The sequence below is a fragment of the Protopterus annectens genome, chromosome 11.part0 (assembly GCF_019279795.1).
Source record: "Protopterus annectens isolate FY-2018-M chromosome 11.part0, PAN1.0, whole genome shotgun sequence".
Classification (NCBI taxonomy): Eukaryota; Metazoa; Chordata; order Ceratodontiformes; family Protopteridae; genus Protopterus; species Protopterus annectens.
This window is the reverse complement of record NC_056745.1, coordinates 922913872-922933051: the sequence shown is the minus strand read 5'-3', so window position 1 is coordinate 922933051 and position 19180 is coordinate 922913872. Positions and strand designations below refer to the sequence as shown.

At 42.7% G+C, this 19180-nt stretch overlaps 1 protein-coding gene across 1 annotated transcript in view; it reads left to right on the top strand.

Annotated features, from left to right (window-relative positions):
* Positions 1 to 17629, top strand: part of LASP1 (LIM and SH3 protein 1) — a 1019750-nt gene extending 1002121 nt beyond the window's left edge. Inside the window, exon 7 of the mRNA XM_044088315.1 lies at positions 12180 to 17629. Coding sequence (XP_043944250.1) covers positions 12180 to 12353 — 174 coding nt within the window. The 3' untranslated portion in view covers positions 12354 to 17629. The remainder of the gene's footprint in view (positions 1 to 12179) is intronic.
* Positions 17630 to 19180: the final 1551 nt, after the last annotated feature.

The window sequence follows — 19180 nt, the reverse complement described above, 5'->3', positions numbered from 1 at the left end:
CAAGGGTACTGATACTCTTCCCCCTCAAGCACCGACCTCTGTCTCAGCACCATCTGTCTCTCTCAACAGCAGAGATCAGCAGCCTCAGGAGCCCCCGTTGGGTGGCACCCCAGTCTTCTGAGACCTCCCCAGAATACCCTTCTGAGGAGCCCCCCTCGGAAGAGGACAATCAAGAGAAAGCATGTAGACTCCCCAGATGAGTCCATCACCTCAGACACTGACCTCGAGGAGTCAGAAGGGTCTCCTAGGTTGTCCTCTAATGATATCTCCTTTGTAGATATCTTAGAGATCCTGAAACAGAGAGGTGGCTGGCCAACTGTCGCCCCTTCTGATGAGGAGTCAGTGTACCTTAAGGCTTTCAGGTCTCAACCTTCAGCCTCTTGGGTGTCTCCACCTTTTGATGAACTCCTGGACCTAGTTAGTCAAAAGGTGTGGGAAACTCCTGATGCCGTGGAACCAGTTCCCAGAAGACCCAACAAATTTCTCTCTGCCCCCAAAGAGAAAGAGTTCTTGACCAAAGGTGTGCCTGTAGATGCCATGATGGTGGCGGCAGCCACAAAGAAGGAACTAGCGGAGACTTCTACATCTGTCCATCCACCAAACAAGGAGTCTCGAATGATGGATAGATACGGGAAGCGTATCTTCTCTTCAGCGGCTTTTACACTCAGATCACTGAATTACCTTACACATTTTACTAGGCTTCAAAGAGATCTCCTAAAGGAGCTAGGAGATGCTCTCCAAGGTACTTCAACTGAAGGAGTCCCTGAGAAAGTTACTGCTCAGTTGTCCACCTTAAACTCCATTGTTAACTCCTTCATGAGGCTGATCTCCTTTGCAGCAGATTGAGCGTGTAGGGCAGCTGGTTCAGGGGTTTCCCTTAGGGAGACACTCCTGGATGTGCTTATGCAATTTTCCGGAGCCCTTCAAATCTACTTTTACCAATGCCCCCTTTGACTGTTCCTCTTTGTTTGGACCAAAGGTAAAAGATACACTCACCAGGTGCAAACAGGAAGGGAAAACTCTCTCTGCCATGGGAGTACGTTTTATTGTCCCTTCTAGACCATATCCCAAGGGTCAGAGAGATGCGAAAATGTGGTTCAAGAAATCCCAGAGATTTTTCCTGGATGCACAGGGTGATTCCTCCTTCAGAGGCAGGGGAGGAGGAGCTAATGGTAGACGTTGCCCTAGAGGCAGGGGGGGGGTCCTCAAAACCAGAGTGTCTGCGATTCCTTTCATTGCCGTCCCTATCAGCGCACCTGATGCGGGGCCCGGCTGTGCTTCTCTGAAGCCAGTCAGGGGTCGCTTATCTTTGTATCCAGAAGCCTGGCTCAACATCACCCAAGACAAGTGGGTACAAAGAATAATCACCAGAGGATACTCCATACCCTTCTTTCTTCCACCCCACACCCCCAAAAAGATCCCAGATGTTCCACCCAATCACAGGGATTAAGCAACTATAGAAGTTCAAAAGTTGCTTTCAGAGAGTCATCCAAACCGTCCCCACAGACCAGATAGGATTCGGAACTTACTCCAGATTCCTTTTAGTGCCAAAACAAACAGGGGACTGGAGGCCCATTTTGGACCTCAGCAAATTAAACGAATCAGTAAAGAAGTCCAAGTTCCGAATGGTAAACCTGCAGTCTATACTCCCTCTATTAGGGAAAGACAATTGGATGTGCTCCATAGACCTCCAAGATGCGTACTACCACATCAAAATGGACAGAACATCGAGGAGTCATCTACGCTTCCAGCTGGGAGCCGGTCATTACCAATTTTGTGCTGCTTTGGTCTCACCACAGCCCCCAGGGTTTTCACCAAATGCATGGCGGTAGTGACAGCTCACTTGAGACGTCATGGATTCCAAGTGTTTCCGTACCTGGACGACTGGCTCCTGACTGCCACCACCAGGCACCTACTCCTACAAGACAGGCATTCAACCATACAGCTCTGTACCCAGCTAGGAATTACGATAAATTGGGAAAAGTCTGCCTTGTCGCCCTCTCAATTTGTGACTTTTATAGGTGCAGAAATAGATAGTTGTCATGATGGCTCATCTTCCTGCAGACAGAATTCAAAATGTCAGACAGCAGATATAAAGCTTACTTCCTCAACAAAAAGTCAAGGCCAAGACAGTGCTGAAACTCTTGGGGACCATGGCTTCTACCATAAATCTAGTTCCACTAGCCCGATTGCATATGCGAATTCTTCAATGGCTACTTTTTTCCCAGTGGTCTCTTCAACAACCGCCTCTTGTCTCATATTCTTGTAATGGAATCTTGCAAAAAGGACCTTTGTTGGTGGATTCAGCCCGATCACCTGACGACTGGAACACCCTTACTTCCTCGCCAACCTGTTGCTACTGTGAACATGGATGCCTCCCAGATTGGGGGGGGCATTATCTAGGCAGGACTGTCCAAGGCACATAGCAAGATCACGAAGCTCACTTGCATATCAGTGTCCTAGAGATGAGAGCAGTGCTTCTAGCGTTGCAAGCACTTCACGACTTTCTTCCTCTAGGGACGATAGCAATCCAACTGGACAATATGTCAGTGGTATGGTATCTAAACAAAGAGGAACCAGATCTTACCCCCTTTGTTGAGAGGCTCTTCATGTTTGGCAGTGGGTGATATCTTCCCAGTGCTTTCTAGTAGCAACGCATATCCTGGGGACAACCAGTGTTATAGCCGACAAGCTCAGCAGAGCAATCTTGATGCCTGATGAGTGGTCTCTGAATCAGAAAGTAGCGGAGCAGATTTTCCACAAATGGGGACAACCTTGCTGCGATCTTTTTGCCAGCCCGATCAATGCCAAATGCAGCAGCTGCCTCTCCCTTATCCCTCCTCTGAGGGAGTCACCAAGAGACGCACTTGTTCATAATTGGCCTCCGGGACTTCCGCTCATATCGAAAGTGATCAAGAAAGCAAAGTTCTTGGGAAGCAAAATGATTCTGATAACTCCTTACTGGCCTCGTCAGATTTGGTTCCCCTTTATCGGGCCTCATCTCCTAGACGATCCATGGACTCTCGACCCAGTTCCAGACCTCTTGACACACGTCAGGCTCCCTTCACCCCTGCTTCCACACCCTCAACTTGACAGCGTGGCTGCTCCACTTCCATCCCTAGTATGGCTTCATTATTTTTCACCTGCAGTGACCCATATCCTTACGTCTTCCCTCAAACCTTCCACAAGGAAGTTATACGCTAGCAAATGGAGAAGATTTTCTATCTGGGCAAAAGAGAAAAATGTAGATCCATACACAGCATCCATTCCCTTGGTGTTAGAATTTCTAACCGAGCTTTTCCATCAGAGATCAGCTGCTGCTACAATTAGAGTTCAACTGGCAACGATATCAAATTTTCATTTGGGACAACATGAGCCTAATCTGATGGCTCACAGATTATGTAAAACCTTCCTTAAAGGCACTACCTTGCTGAGACCGCCTTTTCAGGAACCTGTATCTCCTTAGGATCTAAATTTCGTTTTGTCCAAACGTACTTCTCCGCCTTTTGAACCCGCACATTCATGCGAATTGAAGTTTCTGTCTTGGAAGACCACTTTTCTAGTAGCGATCACATCCGCTAGACAGGTATCAGAGTTGCAAGCAATGTCAGTCAAATCTCCTTATTTGATTTTTCATAAAGACAGGCTTTCCCTTCATACAAACCCTTCCTTCATCTCTAAAGTTTGCTCTCAGGCTAATTTGAACCAAACTATCGAATTGCCTGCATTCTTTCCCAATCATTCAAACAGTGCAGAATATAAATTTCATCATCTTGATGTTCACAGACATTTACAGTTCTACCTACATAGAACTAAGGAACTTAGAAAATCAGACCAATTGTTCGTGTCCTGTTCTGAAATTAGGATAAGGTCTGCCAGTCTCTAAAGTGACTCTAATTGGATTTACAACTGTATCTCCTTTATCTACTCCTCCAATAGAAGGAACTTTCTGTTGAAAATTAAGGCTCATTCCACAAGATCCCTATCCACATCTGCTGCTTTCCAAGCCAGAGTTCCAATTGACAGTATTTGTGCAGCAGCAACTTGGGCTCCCTCTCATACCTTTATTACTCATTACAAATTGGATTTGACTGCCAAGGGGTAGAGCCTCCTTTAGTTCCACGGTTCTTAGGAGTATATTCCCATGAGCTACCCGAGAAAAAGGTGCTAGGGACGCTGTCCCATATGTAAAAATGAAGGCGAGATAGGACTACAGAACATAAAGGAGGTTATGTACTCACCATAACGTTCCATGTTTGTATTCCATCTCGCCCTTCATTCTTACGAACCCACCCACCTACCCCCGTCCTTGGAGGATCTGGGGACAGGATAGGCCTTTGTTAGGGTGAAGACCTTTTATTGTTGTTGTTCCTTCTGGATAACTTTTCTATCACTCTTACAGTCAGCAGCAAACAAGATCTGGGGATTCTTACTAGTGCAGTATGGGATACCTACCTTGCCACGAGCCATCTAAGACATTTTGAGCTTTGTAATTGGCCGAGTGGGAGCCGAGGATCGGCTCCGAACCCATATGTAAGAATGAAGGGCGAGATGGACTACAAACATGGAATGTTATGGTTAGTACATAACTTCTTTTTCTCCTCTAGAATTATTTGACACAGAATTAATCTCAGTCATTTAGCATACAGCAGAAATTAAACATTCTTGGTGCAGGTAGAACTCTGCCGCAAGCTGAGGTATGATGTCAGGCCAGGGTTTCGTAGCTGAGCATCTTTTCCCCTCACCTTGGCTGACATCATAAGAATGGTGTAAACATGATGTCCACATGTAACATCTTCCTTTCTTAGTGCATTGCTGAATGGACAGTCTTTGAACCTTAACAGATCAAACATTAGTCCATGAGCATATGCCTTTACTTTGTTCTTTTCAAAAAATTAGTGAACTTTGTTACATTTGGTTTTGATAGACTTCCAAGTGGCATTTAACCCACATGAAGGTGCAATACACGAATGCTTTGGCCAAGTGTATCAAGTTTGTCCCAAAGAAACAGGTTAACTATAAAGACTTAAGTGTGCATTTTATCCTGGCTTAGAACATAATGCCTTTAATGATGAAGTTTAAGGCTTTAAGCCAGAAATTCTATGAGAGTGAGATGGAAGTCCACCCTGGCCTATCAGAGCAAAAAGGCCCATTTCCGTCTGTGCAGAAGTCAGCCATGGGATTTGATCTTCACGCTGGTGTAATGGGTGTCCAGCCCACAAAAGGTGAAGCTTGGGGAGAAGACTGCTAATCTCTCTGTGACTTCTGATTCACCACCAGAAGACTTGCCCTTCGGAGATGCCCTTTCCTTCATGGGAGAGGACTTCCAATGGGTAGAACATGAGGCCTTTGCCAGAAAAGGGCAATAGAACCTCAGGGACTGAGACAGTCTAAGCTGGTATCTCAATCTTCCTGTCAAGGGAGGCCCTGCTCCTCTGGAAACTGACTTCTAATCTCCCTCCCCCACCTCTGAGAGACCCAAATGGTTCTTCACAAATTCTGATTGGCACCAGATCACAACATTCTCCGTAATGATAGGGAAAATAGGCTGTTGGAGAGAGAATAAAAATATGAGGTGAATGCTTCTGCCACCCTGGCCTTTACAGCTGTGAACTGCTAGATCCACATCTTTACATTATCAGGAGTGTATCCTCAAGCAACACTGGAATATTATGTTCAAATGCAGGAAGTAGCCCGCAAGTTGTCCATTCTAAATCAGGTCTTGGCGCCTCTACAGCTGGGAAAACATGCCTTAAAGTGTGGCTGTGATTGTGTGAATGTAGCATCCAGGGCTTCAGCTATGCAGTCTGTGCTACAAAGAAACTCATGGCTGAGCACTCAACCAATCCCAGAGGATGTAAAGGTGCAGCACCCTAATACCCAGTACTTAGGGAATTGCTAACTGCCACGGCAGGGCTGGCCACCCAGGGGTATCAACACTAGCTCTAGATGATGGTCACTGTTGATTTGACACCCTGGGAAAAAGGGGTTATGGGTGGATGGACTTGGGGAGTTGCCCTTTGTAATTCAGTCACACAGTGTGTTCAGTAAATTGCAGGATAAGAGGAAGATAGTGGAGTCTGTCTCAACATATTCTGTCCTCCTGTTTCCAAGTGTAACTAGAATTACCCATTTTTTTTTTTTTTTTTTTTTTACCTGAAACAAGACCAGGGTAATCTGGGCATAGGCAAGGAGGTTGCTCAGGAGGGGGAGGTAGCAGCATTAAGACAGAAAAAGATGGAATAGCCTTGGGGCACTCCACCCAACAAGGAGCAGTTTGACTACTCCAGTGTCTTTTCCATTCTTCTACCTCTAAAGGCCCACTCTGGCCTTTACTGTATCCAACATTCCCGTTCATGTGGGATCCCAAGGTTGGCGGTATTTGGCTTCCTGCTGCTATATTAGTAGCATAGTATGTATAACGGGATCATTGGGTCCTAAATATAGCCTCCAGGGGGTGAAAACTACAGTTCCCCACAAAGCCAGAAAAGCTGCATCCCTCCTGTTCAAAAGACCAAGAAAACTGAGTGGTACAAATTCTGATAGAGATACTGACTTGACTTAACACTGTTCCAGTACCAAGGAAAGACGGACCCTGAAGATCAATTTTGGAATTGTCAAAACTAAATAAAAGTTTCTTAGGCTACCACTACTTAAAATGCTAACACTGCAGGTGCTGATTTCTTTGCTAAGCCCATAGAATTTCATTGCTTTGCTTCTTTTCAAAGATGCCTACCTGCATATCCCCATTTTCAAAGGATACAGAAGGTTCTTCAGGTGTGCTGTGGGAATGGGGGAGGTATTATCTGTTTATTTCCTTACTGCTTGGTTTATCTACTATGCCTAGTATAATATGAAAACTGGATGTTGCAAAATCATAGGTGTCCAGATGTTAATACAGGGATGAGTGCCTGATCCAGGCTCAGACTGTGTAGGAGTTGTATGGGGCACTGGATTATATGTTTCAGTGCCTCAGTAGCCTGACATTTACTCACAACCTACAAAAATAAAATCTGAGTCTTTCCCAAAGAGCAGCCTATTGCAGACTATGGACCGCAGCAAATAGCCATGCAGGCCCTGAACTGGACCACATGACATCCATCATGCTGATGGTCCTTTTAACTGCACTGAAACATGACAAAACTGCTGTGGTTTGTGAGGAACACACGGGACCAAAAGGACTTATTGGAAACTACAATATCGGTACTAAATTATGTCAAAAGAAAATTAGATTGTTGGGTAATATGATTTAAAAAAAAAAAACATTAGGGATGCCCTTCAGACGAAGCATTCCATATCAGACCCTGACCGCACGCCTCAGACCAGTGGCCTGGGGTGCCCACAGCTTAAACCCAATGATACTGGCCATAAAGACGTATTAAGAGAATACCATGCACATAAACATCATGGAGACACTGGCAGCTAAAGAATTCAAGGCAGTATGGATGTCAGGGACATTGAATGTAATCAGAGGCAATATCAAAGTGATGTGATACATAGGGAATAGGGAAACAGACCTGCTTGCATCACTTGTGCAGGCTTGGCCATGCAGGTATGGGAACAACCTCTACATTGTAGGCTCTATTTGTGGGTGTCCTACATTCTCACTCAGGAACCTCTGCCAGTCCACACATGTGGATTCTCCACAGAGAGACATTCCTGGTGATCAGCAGCGGGTGGGGTGACCCACAGATGGTTCTCTTTGCTTTTCCAAGCAATAGACAGATAATGAAGTACTGCTCCAGAGCTGTGGATGCCTTCTTCATTAATTACTATGTGTTTTCCCTTGTTCCTGTGGGTTGTTCAGAAAACCAAGGAACAGGAGTGATCACAAATTATCCTGATTTCTCCCTTCCAACCCAGACATTTCTGGTTCTCCCACCTGCTTCATTTGGCAAGGAAGACTCTGTACCATCTACCACAGCATATGGGCCTCCTAATTCAGTGTGGGGGGAGTGCCTCATACAGTCTGACCTGTCCACCTTGAACCCGATAGCTTGTAGGATACAAGTCTTATTCTCCTTGGGCATGTTTATCCTAAGGATGTGCTACAAACCATAAGGGAGGCTAGGAGGCCAAGTACAAGAAGGTCTTACCTAGCTAAGAGTGAAATATTTTCTTTCTGGTGCCAAACCTGCAAAGCTGGGTAGATAAAACTATGGTTCTGTAATATCCCTCCAAGCCTTTCTCCATTGGCCTAGCTTACAATTTTGTGAAAGTGCACCTTTCTACCAGTAAGTGATTGTAACAATAAACCTTGTCTGCCATGACATGGGTTTTATGGAAACCATTGCTGCTTGGGTCAGGAAGAGGTTTTCCAACATAAATTGGAGATCTCAGGCTGGTACCAGTTTCTTCTTAAGTGGACTTAGATGCAGGATGCCCTTCTGACAATCATTTACATTGATGACTAGATGCCTGGAGGAGTCTGCCTCTAGACCTGCACCCCCCAGCATCCAGACCACCCATTAAACAATTTTCTGAAAAGTATCTTGATTCTTGAACCTACTAAGTAAACGGTGGTAGCAATCTGGTATCTCCAGTGTATGTTGGAGAAAAGTCTGCCGCCCATCTCCCCTTGAACCAGCAGCTGCAGCTTTCCTAAAATTTTTGTCCTGTACGACAGTCTTCATAACAACCACCTCAGCCAGGAGAGTGTCTGAACTGCAAGCCTAGATTTGCAAACAAAGTTTCCTTATATTTCATGAGGACGGAGCAAGTCTGCATATTAATTCCCTTCTTCATGTAAAAAGTCATAACAGAAGTGGCTCTGAATTCCAGTCCTTGAGAATAATTGGGGAATAATTCTGCTTTCCCCAGATATTTGCAGGCAATTGAGAGATGCTATTTGGACAGGACTAAAGGCATTAAGAAGTCTGATTAAGTGTTTGAAGCCTTTACTGAAAGTTAGAAGGGCTTGCCTGTAATCAAACTGTTTCTAGGTGGATAGTCCAGTGTTTTATTTTCCCTACCCCTTACAAGAAGACATTGGATTATACTCCATCAGGACAACAGCTGTCAGTATTGACTTTAGTAAAATTAGTGCTCTGGATACATTGGAGCAGCCACCTTGCCTTTGGTGCATACATTCTGCAAATACTACATATTAGACACTTCCCAGGGTAAGAGCAGGGTTTGCTTCAGATCATCCGAAGACATGCTACTGTTTTCCAAAGATTAGCTGCCCCCTCTCAGACTGTTGGGGGGTTAGCCTTGGAATATTCCCTAACACGGTGACTACAGTATAGCTGCCCCCTCTCAGCCTGTTGTGCAGTTAGCTTTGTAATATTCCCTAACAAGGTGACTACAGTAGTGGGCCACATGAATGTTGTACAGTTGTGTTACCAACTAACTATGTTGGTAGATGCTTGTCAGTGTTACAGTCTTCAATCTTTCTCCCCATCCCCTCTTCTTTCCAGGTATCCAGGTGTGTGGGTGGGTACCCATTTCCTCTCCCCCTCCTTATTGAATCGAAGCCCAAGCCACATCCTTGTACTTCCCGTAAATGCATTTGTGCTCACATGCCTCAGAAAGGGTAGGAAACTTGGACCTTGGCCTGGTCCTTTCAGTTATGGCAACTTGGCATAGTGGCAAGTTATAGGTTTCCATCTCTGCAATGAGGGGAGCAAGAAAGAGCATAAGATGGCTTAGTTCTGTTCAACTTTACAGCTTTGTAGATAAGGGTGTCCACTGTGAAACTGACATCTCTTGGCCAAGGGGAGTGGTCAGTTCTGTTAGAACAGGTGGATGTCACCTTTACACCAAGTGCATGTGGGCATCCAAGGTGAAGATGACATCACCCTTTCTGAGGGAGTGCTGTACTCTGAAAGTCTAGCCAGACATCTGAAGTCAGCCTGTTGCAGCATTCCCTATTGTGATGGCTGCAACAGTGACCACACTTGAGCATCCACCTTAATGGTAGCATTGGTAACACATCTGTTACAAATCATTATAATAATTATCATCTCCCACTAGAAGTCAGGACCCTTACACATCCGAAACAATTTAAAACGGCCACCAAAGAGCACTGTAAAAGTCACTGGTCCTGCCACTGCACTCTCCCTCCTTAAACATCCCCTACTTCCCACCCTTAGCTTACTCTTCCCACTAGCTCTGTGTAATTTTCCTTGACTACTCTTTCTACTGTCTTCTAAAACCTATTAAGCAAATCGCCTCAGAGAAACATTCTATTGTAATTGTTTTGCTTTCATGCAACTACATTTTGATAAAACTGGGTTTTTGTAACCACTTATCCCCAAAACTATATTCATCTTCATGACATATTTTTTTTTATACATCTTGAAATACCTTTGACACTGTATAACATTGTATTGCTACTTAATGCCTTGTAATAATCCTGTGACATTGCTGTTTAATGCTAATTTGTAGTGAAAGTTGTATAATATGTTGGAGCTTTTCTCCCTGGGCCTCCGCTGAAAAACGGCTCTTCAGCTCAGTCGGACAAACCCGGTCAACAAATGTAAAATAAAATAAATAAATCTTTTATTGTTGTAAAAAGGAGGGGTCTATGTTCGGCTTCTGAATTAAAAAAAAAAAAAAAAGCGAAACACAAAATGACGAAAGGTAAACCACGAATGGGAGAATCATTGTAGTATACAGTCTTTGAAAAAAACTACATTGAATTGCTGTAGTTGGCCAGCATTGCACACACAATCAATCAGTGTGGGGGGCTGCACCCCCCAAGTATATATACCAACTCCGAGATCACACTACAGTGGAGAACAGGGAAAATTTTAAAAGGTTTCCCTTCACTTACCTTATGTATTGTGTTACTTCCTGGTTGTTGGCCAGTTATGGCCATTCAATGTAGTTTTTTCAATGAATGCGTACTTCCATGATTCTCCCATTCGTTGTTTACCTTTCATTGTTTTGTGTTTTGCTTTTTTTTTGAATTCGGTAGCCGAACATAGACCCAAAAGGAGAAGAGCACTTCCTTGATTTTGCATCCCTAGATTACATTTTGTTGTATTTTCCTGCAAGCACTGCTATTCACAGTTAAGTGCTATGGCTCTGGTAGGAAGACCAATCGTCTAGCCAAGAATTTGCATAGCAATAGATTTTTTTGTCTGATTGGCTAGCAGAACTGTAACACAGTTCTAAGTGGGGGAAGAATACTTCAGGTGTAGAGTAACTTTACTTTAGTCACGTGAAGCGTTAACAAGCTCAGAGACCGTTCCTATTCCAAATTCATCTGGAAAAAGGAAGAAATGCACAGATGTTTTTGCTGACAGTGGAAAAGAAGTCTTGATTCCTAATCTTTTATTTTTAAAATATTCTTCCTGTGTTTTACATTGACAAACAAATCTGTTTTGCTAATACTGGTGTGGAGGGTTCTGTAATTTGACTAAGATACAATGACTTTGAAAGGCATTGAAGTTTGTAGTTTTTCAGATGAAAAACTGTTTTAGCTAGGTACAATTTAAAATTAGTTTCTAAGTAGATATTGCTGTGGCAGGTTCTTGCATATACTCAGCTCACTGGCAGGAGCTTAATCTGAGATTGTTTATATTGGCACAAGCGTAGTTACGTCACTGTGTGCTGGATGAGCTAGGCGTGGTTGAGGCACTGTGCTTATGTGCACTGCACTCTGGGAACTCATGTAATGTTAATGTTTGAATCTAATGTCTCTGTAAATAATGTTTATACATTTGGTCTTTCTGTTGAGCAGTACAGCACCACTACTTGGTAATCTGGTACTGAGCTGCATTGATTTGTACCTTGTATCCGAAGTTGGGTTGGAAGTCCATGAAGCCCAGCCTGTGTTCTGCATTTGTAGCTCACCCCTCACATTTATGAATCATGGCCTGCACTATAGAACCCCATTTGCACACCAACTGTGTTGATATGTAGCTGTGTATTTTGTTACACCTTTGCTCCCGCCTAGTCTCAGTTTGAATCGCATAGGGCTCAGGTTTGCAGTTTAGTCAGTGTGTTAACCTTACACAGTTGCAGTCAGTGCTTATGAAGTTCGATCTTTTTGGGAGAACTGGCTTAGTCCTGTTTACATACTGTGGGTGGATTTATTTTTCATGTGTTGTGCTCGGCTGCTGAGCTCCGGTCTTCCTGTACAGCACAAAAATACTTTTTCCTCATTTGCGTTAAGTGATTTCTGCATTCTTATTTTTATTTAGTTATTTAATTTATTTATTTCTTTACAGAAGAGATACCGTGCTGTATACGACTATAATGCAGCTGATGAAGATGAAATTTCCTTCCATGACGGTGATACCATTGTGAATGTGCAGCAGATTGACGAAGGGTGGATGTATGGCACAGTTGAGCGGACCGGCGAGACAGGCATGTTGCCTGCTAACTATGTGGAAGCCATGTAACCTGAAGGATTCCAAGACCAAACAAAACATTTCCTCACTTAATCATTCCAGTCGGTCCTATTTCAGTGATCCGGCATAATCCAGTTCTGAACATGTATTAAATTTGATGTGTTAAAAGTGATTAATTATTATATTTTCCTTTTTAAGTAGCTTTTTTTATTACTCATCAGGGGAAATGTATCACCTGTAATGGGAAATCTGTTTAGGCTGCTCTCTAATGCCTCTCTACAGGTGCTGTCGCCCTCCTTTTTACATAGTCTTCTACTTTTCTGTCTGTAAAGGTGTAGCATTATGTACTTTTTAGTTTGATCATCTCCTAATCCAAGTATGCTCCATGTTGTTGCACTGCCTGTCACCGGCCATAAAATTGTACCAGTATTTTTGTAATTTTCTGAAAATTTAGTGTAAAAAAAATATATAATATGTATATCATACTGTAAGAAATGATAATGTTATACACATAATGTACTTAATTCATATTGGCTGTCTACATCATTTAAATTCCAAGAAACATGTTCAAGTATTTAAATCTAGATTTGACAGTGAAACTCCGATTGTTCATATTAAATGTTTTTAGAATTCGGAAGTGCTTATTATGTAGGCCAGTGTCTCATAAATCTCCACGATACTTGCATTTGCTGGTTTCTAGAAGCACAGAACGTGTGTGCAAGTTTGACACTTTACCAAGTGTTGCGGAACAGAGCCGCTGACCTGCACGTATAATAACGGCATAGCCTCTTATTTTCATTTGTGCCGTTAGTCTTATAAGGCTAAAAATGTACCCACAGCATTGCCTTCCTGAACTGTTTTTAAGTAGCTGTTTAACATCATCCTAAGTTTTCACATTCCTTTATTTTATCTTCCCCATAGGTGTGTGAGGGGTATTTAATTCTGTGTAATATGACCATGGTAAGCCTGAACAGGTTTCCCATTAAGCCACCATTCCTAGAGATTTTTATTCTTTTGCTGTTAAGTTCATTGTCTGTTTTCACACTGTGATCTCAAAAGAAGAAAATACTATATTTTCATTTAAAGCTTGCTTACGAGATAGGATCTTAACGTTTCAACTCATTGTACTGTTGATCTTTTGTAAAACATGAACATCTCCAGTAATTATTTGATTTTTTTTTTTTTTAATGTGCCATGAGTGTTTGGTAGAAGCCATCGCTCTTTTAGAAATCTAAGGCCTATATGAATGCCGCAATGGAAGAGGACTTTAAAGTGGAATTTCTGTCCTCCGTGGGTTATTGCATTTAGATTTCTCATCATTATAAGGCACGGAGCACAAGAGGCCGGAGCAGGGCCTTCTCTGTAAGCCAGTTGTGATTCACTGGAATAAGCTGTAACTGTAGTGCATTAAAATGCAGAGGAGATCCTGCCTGGTTAAGCCCCGTCACAGATCCTGATATTTTATTTAAGGAAATCGTTCAATTGGCATCAGTGCACAGGGCTGCTGCAGAAGATGCAGAGGTAATAAAGCACTTCTTCAGCCACTGGTGGGTACTGTTAGCCATGTGAAAAATGTCCCCCCTACACATAGAAGGCTCATGCTTTATTTGTTGATTTTTTATTGTAGCCTGCTTATGGTAGTCTGTTGCAGCTTCTGATATATATTTATATTTATGTGAAAATAATCCAATAAGAGAATCAGAACTGATTTTTAGACATGTGTAGCTGGACAAATACCTGGAACTTTAGATTAAGGAACTTTTATGCAAGCTTGTGTCTTGCAAAATTCAAACTTGCTTGCTTTGTGCAAGAATACTTTGAGTATTGAAGTCTGCTTGTTTGCCTGTCTCCCTGAGGGATAACTTCCTCATTTAACTGGACTGGCCCTCTTTGGGGTTTCACTTTAAAAGAGCCCAATGCCTCTTGCTGTAAAAAGGCTTGCCATTAGGCTTTAGAAGAACCTCAACTTTGAAACAGCGGAGATTAGGGGTGGAGAGTGGGCAGGTACAATTCTGTCACAAAACTGGCAAGCGGGGGGGGGGGGGTAAAATGTAAAATTTTGTAGGATCACTTGTGTCAGGTCGATATCTGAAATGTTCCAAGGAGTGAAGTTTCCTGTGGTGCCTTGGCAAGGGTATAGTATGTAGCAGACTTCCATCAATGCCCACCAGCCTTGCACATTGCAGATTTCACAGTTGGCAAGGGTGTACTATGTAGCTGACTTCCATCAGTGCCCACCAGCCTTGTACATTGCAGATTTCACAGTTGGCAAGGGTATAATACGTAGCAGACTTCCATCAGTGCCCACCAGCCTTGCACATTGCAGATTTCACAGCAGTCACCCACTTATGGTTGACTGGCATACATTCCATTTCTTAATTTTTTTTAGCCTTAATTAAAGTGGAAATAATTTCACTTGATGTCTGAAATGGAAAAACTGGCAGCAGTTTATTACTCAATGAGTAATCGTTTATACATTCCACTAATTCAGATGTGTATGCACAGTTTGTTCTTGTTTTTTTTTTTGCCACAAGATTCATGAAATGAAGAAATAACTAAAAAAAAAAACAAATGGTTGTTTGTGACGGTCATCGGCCCACTGACCCAGAGCACTAGCTGGCAGTGTCCTTCGTTCTGCATAACTGTTACTAAAGTTAAAAGGGTATGTTTAATAGCTTGCAGCTCCTGTGTGCTTTATCAGAAGCACTCAAATGGGGTAATATTAGGAAGAATTTGCATAGCATGTGACTTTTGAGCCCATCTCATGGCACAGTGCAAGGAAGCAGAGTATTTGTTTTGTCATCCCGCACTCTACTCCCGCTTGGTTTACGGTAGTAGCTAAAGGAGACGGAAGGTTTTGTATAACAAGTGTTTTCATATTCAAATTAGATTATCCAATATTTAATACATCACAAAGGAGCCTGTTCCATTTTGTTATAACAAATACCTTAAAGGGTTTTCGTCAGAGGCCTTTCTTTCATCTGTATACCTGTTTTCGTAACACAGTCAGGAAGCTCTTGTCAATGTGTTTCATAACTGGAGTTACAAAAAAGAAACCGTAGATATTAATTAAAAAAAAAAAAAATTGCTCAAATATTTCTTCAGTCTTTGCCCCCACCGCCTGTTCACCATTAGCCCCCTCCACGCTAATTGGCCTGTTCATTCCCCATCACCAGGGTGAGAGTTGACCAGGAGGAGTCAACTTTCAGGCAGCCATTAGGGATGGTTTGAGGCTTTTCTGCTTAAGCCTTTCCATTTCCTGTGAACACTCAGCTAGTGGAAGTGAGGGGACGTGTTCAGTAGGCTGTATGCATTGGTCATCCCTCATTTCTGAAAGAAAGGAACTTTGTCTGCAAAAGCTCTGCCACTTTCCCTCATCTGTGGAAAGGGATCCCTGGTCTCTGCCAAAGAAATCGCAACTTCCCTTTGAGCTTCTCCAGTGCTCGATACCGTATCCCACCAACTAGGAGTGACAGAATTGCCATGCTTGTTCACTTCTCTCCTTCTGCCTGGCTCCTCCAGTGGCATGGCTTCTGTTGGAACCCTGGTCAGCTGGTTTCAGTAAGGGCTCCATCCCTCTGCCCATGGTGCCAGGCTAAAGATACTCAAATCTTAGACTGATTCACATTAAAATATTTAAAATATATGATTCGTCTTTGTGTGGAAGATGGGACGAAAGTAAACTGCTTTTCATCATTATTGTGCGTCAGAATTTCAGTACAAGTTTAAAAAAATATATAGTTGATGCATTTGTGTATCGTAATTGTTTGTGTCTGCTTTGGTTGCCTTCGACTTTCCAAAGACATTCAGTAGGTGAATAAACATTCTCCAGATTGCCTGTAAGGGTGTGTATAGCGTGTGATTGACTGTGTGGTATGCATTCTGCAACAGATCCATACCCTGTGCAGAAGAATTTTAATGCCCTGCACCCACTGGTTGCCAGGGTAGGCACTGGCTTTCCCATACATTTTTGAAAAGATAAAGCAGGTTTTCAGAAAATGAATGAATAAATGGTTCAACTGTATCCTTTTGACCATCATTTTCCTCGTGTGCATTGTCACAGCTGCTGAACAGTTTGTACGTTGTTTTTATACTACATAGAAACCATAAAACATGCTCGTGTTTGAAACGCTTTTAATTGGAATTGTTCTGTCATATGATGCTTGTTCAGTACTGAAAATTTAATCGCCAAGGTTATTATGTATATAAAGTACATGGGCAAACTGCTGAAATTTTAGTTAATATTTAGGCATAAGTGATCTCATTTCAGAGTCCATGTCTGAAAGTAGTAATGGTATTCATGGATCAAACGTGTAGTTTTTATTTGCCATTTATCACTAAAACTACAAGCAGTTGCACCTTTTATATAATCTATCCAGTATGTGCAGTGTCTCAGGAAATGCCCATTCTCAGGTGGTCTTAATGACGTGGCCTAAAGCCTTGTGCCTTAGTGGGTACCTGAGGTGGAACCACTGCACCATGGAACTGCACTCCTTGTGTATTATTACCTGGTTCTAAACGAGACACTGTGTGTGCTGAGGGAGGTCCTGACCCACCTCCTGGTCTGTGAGCTCAAAATACATCCTGTTACATGATCCTTTTTGTTTCAGGTATAGTACGGGATTTCTCTCAATAAAAAAAGAAAATGCTGTCAGCAAGATCAGTGCATACACGCATTCATACAAAACTGGAAAACAAATTGCACGTCTTAAGTAATGGGAAAATATAAGAACATTTTTAATGCCCCAGTAGCTTAACTCTTGAGCACAAAAACTAAGTTTTTCCTGTTTCTGGGGATTTATTTACCCTATATGTACAGCACATTCCAGTATTAACTGGTAACTGGCTTCAAAATGTGTAGATTTTTAAAGCTGCATTACAGCTGTTGGTATCCTTTCCTTTTAAAGCAAGGATACCAGCTAATTTCTGTAGGGGTCTGTTACTTGAAATCTTAGCCAGTGAAACTCGAGGTATTTCGATACAACCAAGATCCCAGTCTGCGTAGTTTTCTTTGGCTACACCCCCCTCTCCCGAATTTGTTTGCCAAGTGCAGCTTGCTACCTTCTCACTCATGCACTTTTTGCCTTTTCATAGCAGAGAAGCACCTAATGTAAAATAATGTTTTTAAAAAAAATGCATCTGTGTAGACATTTCATATAATGGAGTCTTAAGTTTTTAGTTCATGAATTGTGTTAAGGGCAGGGCTTTTGAGTAAAGATGCTTGTTCATGGGCCTGTGTGCCCAAATATCAGCATTTTAGTGGTTAAGAAGGACCAGATATTGACATTTTCCTGATTTATTCAGATTAAATAAAGTTATCATTTTTACATGCTGACTTATTGCTTTTTTTTTCTTGGTGGAGTTTTATCCCCTTCATTGTGTATTTTTATAACCATTTGTTTGGGCAGTAGAACATCTGCTTACTGCCTGAAAAAGAAAAAAAAATCAGTATATGTAATAAGATTTTTTCTGCAGTGCATGGACTTATGGGTATTGCTGTCCATTGAGTTAATGTTTATTACAATTGCCTTCAGTAAAATGGAAGGAACTGTTCATTACGTAGTGTACGGATTATGAGCTGCCACACATTTTTGTTCCCATCATAACTGCATCTGTGGGCATTAACTCCTGCACAGAATTCTTCCGATACTGTTAAAAAACGACTTTGGGCAGAATCTGGAATAATGTATATATAGGTTCATAGGTAGGTACTAGGCTGTTGGCCTTAGTGCGTGAGCCTATATAAGCCTAGTCTAAAAGGTACCCTGGCTTTTGCCACCCAAGAAAATTATTTTCCTGTGCCCCTGTCGAGCAGAGCCACAGAGGTGATCCCTGGGGTGATTTTCCTATTTCCCATCCAATCATCAAGGTTTTTCTTGAAGAGTGCTAATGAGGAGCTTTGTTTGATATAGATAGGTAGTTTGTTCCAGCGTATGGAAGTCTTTGGAATAGGAATCTATCCCTCCAGCATGATGTTCTTCGTGTTTCACTGTTGCAGTCATCACATTTAGGTTATCTGCCTGCAGGTAGCCCTCAGCAGGCCTGCATACCAGAGTCTTGGATTCCTGCATCGGATGCTGTCTCTTCTTCCATGACGTCAGGGGTATAAAACCTGCAGCCAACGCCATTCCATTACATCAGTCTTTCTTTCCGCATGATGCCCAAAGCAGAAGCAGTTCATAAGTGCCAGTCAGCCGACTCCTGAAATTTTCATTTTCAAGTTTCAGAACCGAAATCTTCAAAAAAGCCAAGTACCCCATTGGGGATTCCTTTTTCTTGCTCTTAACCGATATCAGTAAAAGTTAACAATTGTCTTACCTGTGGAAAGCAAATACCTCATAAATATTTTAATTCGTGCTGCATTCCTTGCTTAGGCCCAGACCACAACGTCCCTTGCTGTCTGTTTTGTGCCTTGTTCAACCCTGTAACTATTCGTCGTCTGGCTATATTTGCAGCAAATTATTTTGGTACTCGGTATAACTATCCAGAAATGGCTTTGGTAAGCCATCCGACTACCAATATTCCCAAAAAATGTAAGGATAAAGACAGAGACAGACCGCATAGGTCCAAAACTGCCGACGATGCTTCCGTTAAGCTAGTCACCATTCCGCCGGTACTCAGTGAGGCGCTTTTGCAGCCCCTGATACCCGCTACCTTAGATTCGCAGGCCTCTACTGAGACCCATTCGGAGTCCAGTATGCCACGAGATGCTTCTTCGACTATGGAACCTGCGGCTTTCTTTACTTTGGATGGGTCTGGAGCCGCTGTGCAGGCACCAGCTTCTGAGGGTGTATTCAGGTTTACAGACTTGCATTTTAAACAGACGCCATCTTCTTCATCCAGGCCTAAAACTCGACCCACGCCTAGAAAACCAACGT